Here is an 11,674-nt window from a genome sequence, read left to right as displayed (position 1 = left end):
AGCAGTTCTCTGCTATTTCACTTGTTTACGTAAGAATAGTTGAGAGTGCCTAGTCTAAATTAACTTTTAAGGATTTCCCACGTACACAATAAAACTATCCAATTACCAAGCTTTGTGTAGTGCCGTAAACACTTAAAGCATGGCTTTCAATGACCACTACTGGTCGGAATATATAACACTTTCGACCATTTTGGTCGAGCAGGCTCAAAAGTGTCAACATTGTCGACGAGACAAATCATCCCTACATTGTATTTTGTAGGTTTTAGAAATTATTTCAATTAAAACGTTTTCAAATAATCAAAGATAATGTCTATCATTGAACATAACATGAATTGTCCATGTTTCCTAAGTACATGGTTACATACCGATCTCCACACATACCAACCGTAAACCATTACTAAACATTATAAAATTACCCCTTGATGTTTATAAAGTTGTTTTACCAAGATAAAAGACTAAGGTAAGCCCTCAGGAGTATGTTTACATTTTAATATACAAGACTTTTAAATCTAACAACACAGATACATTACTGTTAGTGTAGGTAACATTATATAATTACAGACAATTTCTGAGGGCGGTCCTAATCCGTCCGTAACAGTATTTTGTTAACCCCTTAACCCTGTCACGTGCTGCTATATCCAACTCTAACTCTGTCACACGCCACTGTCATCCATGAGTTTGTCACGTGGTAATATTCCAAACCAAGACCTCTGTCACCTGTTAAAGTGTTACTACTCTTTTTCGTGCTTTTCTCAACCCACAGCTGTATCACATGTTTCTATCTCCAGCCCAGGACCCTGTCAAAAAAAGAGTCAGTCAAAAATCGTTTAAAATTGGTATCGTGAAAATACCTGGGCATATTTTCCGTGGTACTTGAATAAATAGTCGGTATATCCTTCCTAACGACTATCTGTGCGTTAATGTCTTATTGTAGTATGTGGCCAAATTTACTGTACTGTTAAAGACTGACCATCGTTTCCGTTTGTTTATGGTACACCTCAAAATCTACACCACTACTACCATAGTGTGACCAGTGAGTTCGTGCTAATTCGTCCAATCCATGGACACTGCATACAATAGTGGTTTTAATTCTATTGTGGATTAAAACCAATCTACCCTGTATACTTCTGTAAGTAAACACAACGTTCTACTTTCAATGAAGTAAAAGCCGGCGTTGGTAGGATAGTCAATACCTGTCTTATTGGTGTTTCATCTCAGTGTCTTATGTATGTGTTGGTGTAATTCAGGATGTACCTGTCATATCAGGATCAGAAAGGATGATTTAAAGGAGCAATCCGTGTGGGAACAACATAGTAACAAGACTGTGTCGAAACACGTGTTATACACAGCTCGCACAAGGTAATACTTTTTCATATATCTAATTTCATAAACTATGTTAGAATCTTCGAGATATCAAACACAATGTATTGCATGACAAAGATCTGCTTTATCGAACAAACATTGAAACGATACTCGCGAATTGACGAAATACGGTAAATGTCCACTTGGAAGTGCTTTCCTGTGTTCTCTTTCAAACGATAGTGTGTTCAAACGTTCTATCTTGAACACGTAAAGCGTCAGATCTGTAACGAAGTTAGTCCGATATCTTTGAGATATCTTGTGTTTGGTTTATAAATAGGATCTGTAAGTAGACTTCTAAAATATTGTGTAAAACTAGGAAACATCAGAAAACACTGAGAAAACAATATTGGTCAGGTGATGCCTGGTAACACATTTGCTTTTCCTCTAGGTCTGGGTTCGATTCCCTATAAGTTATGAGGTTACCTACCCCAACATGTTGGTTTTCCCCGCGAAGCCAGGTTTCCTCCCAAAATAAGATTCCTCGCGCGCTGCCATCCGGGCCAACAAGAGTGATTAATACAAGCTTATAGCTTGTTTCCCAATTGTTGTAAAATAGATAAACTTTGAACTTTTTAGACAAGTTTACTCTAGTTACTTGTATGTGACCCTGGTGAAAAAAACCACACAAAATATAGCTCAGCTAGAAAAATCATCAGACAAGTGTGAGGCAGTAAAATAAATAACGACCTATGTCACATGTAGATGTAACATGAAAATGCAATGATGCTGTCATTGATCGTGACATAATTATAAACATACTATATGATGAAATAGTTTTACCATTTCATTGATCCTGGTCATTCTTGATTTTCCTACATCTGTATAATCATGTCCTATTACTCGACAAGTAATGAACCATGAGGTCTATTACACGATGCAAATCAATACCCCAAAATCAATACCGAGGTAAAATTGAAGGCTAATTATACTCACTTGTATAGACAGTTTTCGTTTCATTTACACATTTAAAAAAAAACAAGCTTTCAGCATTAGTTAACGAATTCATCTTCTAAGCATTTACTAGTTGTAATGTACGTAACTCCTATTCAAGTTTGATCAATATTCCCTACAACTCTTACAGAAAATCCTACCAGCATATCTCTGTATTTGTATATTCTGATAAAGCATACCTGGCTGATATTTGCTGAATGACGTCATCGAAATAGCGGAGCAATTAGCAACGGTCACCGCAAAAATGTGTTAAGTCTTAATGGCTAAATGTCTGTAAAATGTTTGTTTAAACAGCATCGTTAAAGTGAGATCTACTGACTTAAAACGCGTAACAATGGATCATTAAGTGGTTCAATTAGAACGTTACTAGAACGAAAATGTTCCACGCTACCATTCATACCGTTAAGTACTAGGAATACAATTATTGAAAACAAACACCAAAATCTCATTGGCGAAGTCAAAAACAATTTTTCGTGGCTTCGATCTGCAAGAAGAAAAACACTAAACTTGTCTCTTGTTTTAATGAAGAGTTATAGTGTGTGATTATTGTCCTTCGTTTTGGGATCCTCACATCCAAAATGCGATCGACGACAACTTAGGACATATATTGTTGGTTACCTTTTCATCGCTAAGTGTCTTTCACCAATGATAAAACACTGAACACGGTTCCAGCATGTCTGTAAGATTTGGAAAAGGAATGCATTATACCTCTGAACCTGTTTGGTTGTGACCTATTTGCCATTTTAATCAATGCTTTTTATACCTGTTTCTATTACATTAAACTAGTTGAACATGTGGTGCATATTATGACACCCTAAAGATCGACAAATCTATTCCAGATTATTTTTAATTTACTGTAATAACTAAAAATTGTCAACTTCCAATTGCACAAAAACAGAAATAATTGTAAATTAAAAACCTCTTGCAATTTAATAAAAATCAGTTTGCTATCATTTAAAATACAGATGTCAAAGAAGCGTGATTAATTCTGTAATTGAAAACTTATCTAATCACACGGAACAGACGACATAAAACATATTGCTAGTTCGTAAACAGTCATATTTACACATTCAAAATCAGCACAATGTAAGCAATTGCTTTTTTTAAACATAATATAGTCTGTAACTTGGTTCCGAGGTGATGTTGCCTTGAAACTACTGAGCTTTTTGTTTACCGTGCTAGTTAGGAAAGTGATAAGAAGTATATTCCATCCAGTGTCCCTGACCTCTGTCTGAATGTAGTCAGACCGACCAGAAGGAATGCTTCAGGTTCTTGCGTTGTCTACCGAATTTACGAGTAATTGTTCAATGTATAACTGATACCAGACCGACAAATCTTATGGTTATTAGAATATTCATTTTATTTTCAAGCAAAGTTTGTATCCCATATGCATTCGGCACATCTCCTGTTCAATTCAGTTAGGTCTGACAAGGTATCCGCACCGTGTAAACTCAACTCTGAGTGATCCCCAAACAGCAGTCATTGATTGTTTCATGTTTCTAAGTATACTTGTCTGCACCATAATGTATCCCGTGAGATGAAAGGCTTTGTACCTGGGCGAGTGATAGCTAAAACATGGTGATTGATTGGCAATACTACATGGTCTGTGCGACCTATCCTCACTATTGATATCGGTATTACCCGAACTCTCACTCTTCTTGGAATCATTTGTACAACCCTTTTTCGAACTGGGTTTATCTGTCACTAGTTGTAACAATCCTGTTTAAACAAATAAAAAATAATTATATGATAAATAAAAAGTCTCGATTAACCAAGAAACTATATAAATATAGTAACCAATAATGAAACAAGATATTGCAATTAAAATTCGTATCGCTATTCAATTTCCACCAGAGAGAACATCAAACATCCGGTGGCTATGTATCTTACATCATTATCATTACTAACATGAAACACGTGATATGTAACAGATCCACCAAGTAGCTTTTCGGGTCTACTCGAGATTTGTCATTGGAACTGAGAAGAGTGGGTTTGTGGAAAGTATGATAGAAGTATATCCTCATCATCGTACACGTTAGTGTTTCTTATCTGAATTTGACTTCAAAATTCTCTGTAATGACAAAATAGGATTGTACAGAACACACACAGGTGAACAACATTTTTTAATACAACTATTGCATCAAACAACTGTTTTGTCATTCTAGCACTCGAAAATGAGGATAAGGGCATTAATTTTGAAGCATAGGAGTTTGATTTTTGAACTAAATCTGAGGTGTAACAGTTTTATTACAATTTGTCCTCGGTATGTTCGGATACTGAGCAGCATATAACAGTTCCTTGTTAGGCGGCTCCTCAGACTCCAAGCTGCATACATCTCAATACCTTTCGATTTTTCGTCCTTATTATGTGGTATGTATTCTCAAGCATTGGTTATCAGAAATTTCTGCCATGACTGCGGTGTTGTTGTTCGGATTCCAAAGGGAACAATAAAAGGGAAACGACTTAAAATTTCCATATCACCAAAATTATATTAATTCAAAACCTGCTATTTATTCTGTTTCTTCACTGCGTCTGGCATGACTTTACAGGCTTTGACAAGTATGTCAAATGATACGTCTGGTAAATGTTTTCTTCTAAATGTTTTCCAGTACTTGCGAATTTCAAAGATAGCTTGTATGATAAGTGCGTTTGTAACCATGCAGATGACGATAACTGAGAACTGACTTTCACTACATGTCGTTAGAGGCGACCAGTTGTAGAGCGCCACCTTTTAGGTAGAGGTTTCCCCGATGTTATCTGATAAGGGGACATCAGAGAATCCAATTATACGATCTACTGTAAACCTTGCATAATTGTTCGAGACGACTAAAAGTGGACGTGTAAAATCGGGACTTTTTTCCGTCTCATCTACCAAGGGTACATTGAGGTGACCAAAATTAATCTACGCCTCCCATTACTTGGGATCTTGATATTTTTCTTTCTTTTCTTACTTCATCTTTATGTGTTTATTTTTTTCACTTTTGGTATCTTCCTTTACACCCATCCTCATAAAACAGTGGCTGTAGCAAGGACCTTATGTCTCGTAAAAATCTAACAAGTGTGAACTAGACACTCTCTGAACACGTATTAGAACAATGCAGGCTTGATGATTTTAATGGGTTTATTCATGATTTAATTATCGATTGAACTAATTAACATTGTATCTCTTGGTGTACACTGACTGTGCAATGCGTTGATATAAAAGTTTTGTTTTACTCATATTTGATAGTTATCTACCGTAATCTCTATACGCAGCTGTTTAGCGTATATATGAGTGTGTTCCAATGGGCGTGAAATTATCGATCCATAAACATTCGTCTATAAGATCAATCGATGTGCTCCGTATGTAATATTTTGTTTGTTTTTGCTTTGTAGAAGGAAGACCAACAGGAAATAGCCTTATCTGAAACGTGGAGATATTTCCTGGATCTCTACCAGTTATACTCGGCCCTCTATCTCCGAACAAAGGGCAGTATAAACACATCTCCCCGTGATAGGTTTCTGCAAACACATTTTTCTAATTTGCGGATAATAAGTTTGAGTAATGGGCTAAAATTGATAGATGAGGTCTTGACGTACCCAGATAGTTAAACAGATACCCGAAACTCGAATGTAGACGTCACCATTTACTTGTCAATATGTAATGGATAGTGCTGGGTCAATCGTGATGGACAGATCAGTGTACAGGAAGTTAGTAAAACAAACAAGGAATCATTTATACTCTATTACACTACACTAACATGGCGTATGGTGTTTCATCATCATCAGGACGACACGTGGACGTTTTTCCAACAGATAGGAGATCCAGTACTCTTCGATATTGCCAGGAAACACCACGTCGAATATGGAGTGATCAAGGAGACGATAGTTCGCAATAATCAAACACTTTTGTTTCGTCATGAAATATTCAACCTTGTTCAAACAAAGTTGTCATCCAAGACAAATACGGACCATAGGAGATATCGGACGGGCTCAGCCTATCAAAGGAAAGATTTAATGTTTTTTGTCGTAATCCTGTTATTTGTATAAACCAGAAGGTTCACTTTTATGTACACAGTGTAAATCTTTGAACACAGGTATGTCCTTTTTTTACCCGGCGTGTATCTAGATCTGGGGGAATAATTAAACACAATCAGAACAGATCAGCATTCATTGGATTATCATTGGATGATACATGAGGACCAATATGGTGACTAGTCTGGACTGTACATTTATGTGACTAGTCTGGACTGTACATTTATGTGACTAGTCTGGACTGTACATTTATGTGACTAATCTGGGCTCTACATGTTTGTGACTAGTCTGGACTCTACATTTTTGTGACTAGTCTAGACTCTACATTTATGTGACTAGTTTGGACCCTTCATTCCGCAGATTCCGAAAAGATCAAGGTAACAGGTTAATGATAATATATAGAAAGATAATCAAATATATCTTCTAAAACGAATACATTTTAATATTCTTTTTGGTAAAATTGTATTTATATTAAACAATGTTTACTGTTTTGTTTGTAATCAGAATAACGATAATTGTAGCGGATATAGAAAACAGTATCGTGTATCTGCGTTATATTTCAAATTTGATGAATGAGACGGGAAGACATTTCCATTTATTAATGAACAACTTTACACACGAAACCACTGTAAAAGATTGATTACGTCTGTTTATCTCTCCCCACAGATTATGTGGATTTCGCCCACCAAGTTGAAGACTAGTGTGACATATAGATGGATCGTGATTATTTAAAACGTTCCTACATACGAAGGATCGTACTTTAAGTAGTCTTTTGACATATAAGGATATAATTCATCAAACACATTCGCTGTTTCAAGATGGCGGCAGTATCTGCTGTGACGGTGACAGAAAAGCAGAGACCGAAAACATCTATTGCATGTCGTCTCCCACGTGTGGAAGGAGCACCCTCGAAAGACAGTCGCCTCAATATCCTCCGTCTCAAAAGGAGGGTCGATAAGAAACGAAAAGAGAAATCCCTCACTATCAATGAAGTTCCGATGATGCTTCTCCCCAAAGCTAAAGTCAGGACTGCTTATGACCTTATGCATATTCGCGGGGACACATGTGTAATCCCCGATCAGGAATACAATGCTTTAAACCTGTCAACATTGCATCCCGACGCGGACTTCATGCGCGTTCGACACAACATGTCACGTGTGTCGTTCCGAAGTAAAAGCCGTTGCTCGCGACCTTCGTCAAGGAGTGATCTAGATAGCGGATTTGGCTCCCTCAGGAGAGGGGTCACGTTCGACGACCTGAGCCTGAGTCAGTCGACAGTGTACAAATCTACTGAAGATTTAGACGTTTATTCTGACGAGGAGGACGTGAAACGATCACCGTCACTGTCTCGAGAGGAAACGATGTCTTTCTCCTCTTTCTTACCTCCTATTGATAGTGATTTACCAGAACATCTAGACAGTTACGGTGATGCAACCTCCATCGCAGAACCTTATCGTGAAAAATCCAAGAGGAACAAGTTCTTAGACTCTTGGCGGCGGAATCGTTCTAGACCAAATACGCCGGCATGTAACATAGAACCATGTCACGAAGACTCGTGCCTTATATGTAAGGGATTTATGTCCGACAGGGAACGTATTCAAAAGTGCTTCGGTGGGGTACAAAATTTCCTGGACTGGATTTTCTCAAAATGGGGAAAGGTAAGTTGTTTTTTTGTTACAAGACACAACAGATTAGCTTTTAATATTGTTTATTTACCAATACGGTTTTTGTGACACAATAGCACAAAACAAATATTTGTTGAATCTTTTAAGATTTTCGCTTCTTAAATTCATTATATGATAGTATATATCTTAAGAAATTTTCCCATTAAGATATCATATTTGCTGAATACAATTGGAAATACTTTGCACAAGCTTCACATTTTAGCATGATGTAGTAAAAAGTAAGCACGTGTTTGTTAATGCGTACCATTTTTCACAGCATATGTAAACTCCATAATTGATGTAAACCCTGCGTCAATATAATTTAGTCTTAACCATATTTGGAGAAGGTTGAATTAAGCATAATGAGCGTCGTTGTCATTATGTTTCCTTATGTTGGTATACAATCGGACATCGTCGGGAAGGAAACCCCGCTGTAAATGTTGACTTGAAGTCGCATGCCTGACCCAGTTTGTTTATACTGGTGAATAAATAGGGTAAGCTGTAATTATTTTAACACATTAGGAGTGTGATTTTGGTTTATTTTAGACAAAAGTCAATACGTTACGGTTAAGTAGTCCGGACGAGACCTTTGAATGTCTGAAGGTTACTACGACATCAAGAGCCCCCTAGTGCGTTTACCGAAATGTCGTTTTCCTAATATATACAGACACTTAGGGGTTGGAAGTCTTTATTGATATCTTGTGCTAATAGTCTTTGGTCAGGTTGTGTTTAGCAACGTTTGTTTGAGAAAGATGTTCTCACCTTATATACTTGTCTGTGACTCCATCAGAAGATAGTTTTAGTAGGTTGTTTACAATTTTGAGCTTATCCATAAATAGCCTCATGTCTCCTTTCTTCAATACACCCTCTTACCCGTACTGTCGATATTTTCAGTAAAAAAGTTAACTAACAACTCCATACATTCTTTCGACCACTAAAAATCGCTCACATTGAGAAAAAAATGAGCACACGACTGAATAAGGAAAATTATAGATACATGTATTTGGGTGTACATTTTGAATTCTTGTTATTAAAGAAAGAATATCTAGTTTAAAGGAGATAAGTTAAAGGCCAAAATAGATATTTTGTGAACTCTAAAACAAAACACATAATTAAGAAGGAACTTTTCAATGAAAAGGAACCAAGTCAAGAGAACCGAGGAGATACCAAAACGGAACAACAGTCACTATTACTATCGCATGCCAAATCGGGTTCTTTCAAACGCTTTAACCTTTACCAGTAGAAACTTCTACAAATATTTCAAAAACTTTAAAAAAAATTGTTGTGATATATTTCATGAATTATAATAAATGGTTACCATTGAACTATTACATGGAACCACTGCGAAATCACACATTGTAAACGCTGAAATATCATACATTGTAAACAATGAAATATCATACTTTGTAAACACCAAATTATTACCGATATCACATTTTCATACGTTGGTACTAATGGAAAACCATACAATGTAATTATAAAAACATCATTTTGGACTATAATGTCATATATTGAAACAATTCTGAAACAGTTATACAATGTGGGCGATTATCCAATTCGACAAACCTATCCAGAACACTTGATGCTTAGAAAGGTTTGCCGTAGAGAGACAACTGCGAAATAAAACCTTTGTAAGCAGGGAAAACTGCCAATGAGAATGCATTCTGGTTATAAGCAACAATCGTCCGGCTTCATTATAACCGTGCTGTAGGTAGTATCATCAAAGATGTGTCAAAAAGGGAAATGTGGTTAATTTAGTTTCTGGAGAATAGGGACAATGAAAGCGGACATGTGTTGTTGAGATACAAACTACGAATACATCATAGTACGACATAAAGATTAAGTAGAAGTATTGTTCCCCTATTCTGTAGTCATTAAAACATTCACAGGAATACACTTCACCCTGAAGTTATACATCAAAGAACGTTTAAGCAGTATTCTGATGAAGTACTACTTCCACAATTCACTAGAATATTTAAGATTTTAACTTGATTAATTTCTGGTTACAATGATTGTCACACTGGTTACTCACACTGGCTACAATGATGGTCACACTGGTTACTCACACTGGCTACTATGATGATCACACTGGCTACAATGATGGTCACACTGGTTACAATGATGGTCACACTGGTTACAATGATGGTCACACTGGTTACAATGATGGTCACCACGGGCTATAATAATGGTCACACTGGCTATTATGATGGTCACCACTGGCTACAATGATGGTCACAGGGCTACAATGATGGTCACACTGGCTACAAGGATGGTCACAGGGCTACAATGATGGTCACACAGTTGCGGTTCGAACAACGATTGACGGATTCCAATATTAAATAAGCACGGCGATGTTAAGAAAACACGTAATACAAGCTATTGTCTCCATTTTCTGTTAAACTTCTATTGGTTTGTAGATAAACACTGCAATATAAAACAGACATAGATGTTTTAAATCAGTATTCGACTTTAAAGACGAATTATTAGAAACTATAGCATGTATTATGAAATTTCCAAACTTAAAAAGGGCAAGAATCCCACATCGCGAGTTGTCTCTTTCTGTAACTTGATCATCCTTCGTAAATGGTCGAATTGACACACAAGTAAAGGTCATTTTCTTACACCAATTTCAAATTACAAACAGCATTGTAAAATTGTTTCGTCCTCCTATAACTCAATGCTATGGGCTAGAAAAGTTAATATTTTGTGGTGACTAATGAAGATGAAAATTGGCTGAAGTCAATGTAAAAATATAAAGATGGGAAAGCACAATAAATTTAATAACCGTCTATTATTGAATGATTTCTGAAGAACTTCAATGACGTGTATATTTTGGACCGTGTCACTATTCTAATGTATCAAACCGTGGCATACCGAGTCACTACATACATCGGGGACATGAAAATATCAAACATCAAACAAGTGAAAATGTTATAAAAACAATGTTTCAATTTTACAGCTGATGAAACGGATATGTTATTACATGTGCTAACTCTATCATGATATTGTGTTAGATATACTATATTGTAGCTGTTTTCTGAACAAACTTTGAAAAAAACAATTCCAATTTTGACGAAGTGATATTTAACCATGGCACTTATTTATACTGGTATCCAGCTAATCTATTGGGTTAAACAGTATCGGCGATTAAATGCTTATGAATGGTCAGTGCCCTTATTGTTTCGTTCTGTGGTCAGTGAGACTAAGGCATTCACACAAAATAACCTGGCGCGTTGTACCGTGTGGCAGATTATCGGTACAGTGGTATTATGTAACACCTTTTTAAAATACTAAGTCAAGTATATAATTTCTCTGATTGTGAATGATAACACGTCCGGGTATTTTTACGCACGAATTCTTTATGTAATTCAAAGATATGTCGATCTACAATGAATTCGATTTGACTTTAATCATGCATGGCTTTATACGGTACATTGCGGATTCAAGGCAGCTTGAAGATCAGATATTTAAAGGTACACCATCTCTACGTGTACACAATGCATCAGCCATAACTCAAAATTAGAAATATTCTGTGTCCATGTCTGTGGTAGTCAGTTTCAAATCTTGAAATTGACCAGCAATTTCGATATCTGATCAGTCAGCTGTCGTGATGCAGATATCTGTAATTATAAAGTTGGTTAGTTAATCAGGATTCTGCTTAAAGTATCATAATTATCTTCCAA

General features: G+C 36.3%; 1 protein-coding gene across 1 annotated transcript in view; it reads left to right on the top strand.

Annotated features, from left to right (window-relative positions):
- The first annotated feature begins 7,145 nt into the window (after positions 1 to 7,145).
- The window catches only part of LOC132560889 (uncharacterized), a 55,633-nt gene continuing 51,104 nt past the window's right edge, over positions 7,146 to 11,674 (top strand). The window contains exon 1 of the mRNA XM_060225590.1: positions 7,146 to 7,985. Within this exon, the coding sequence (XP_060081573.1) occupies positions 7,146 to 7,985 (840 nt within the window). The remainder of the gene's footprint in view (positions 7,986 to 11,674) is intronic.

The sequence above is a fragment of the Ylistrum balloti genome, unplaced genomic scaffold, assembly GCF_031769215.1.
Source record: "Ylistrum balloti isolate Yb309-2 unplaced genomic scaffold, AGI_CSIRO_Ybal_v1 Utg371128, whole genome shotgun sequence".
In the NCBI taxonomy this organism is placed as follows: domain Eukaryota; kingdom Metazoa; phylum Mollusca; class Bivalvia; order Pectinida; family Pectinidae; genus Ylistrum; species Ylistrum balloti.
This window is presented reverse-complemented; position numbering and strand designations above follow the sequence as displayed.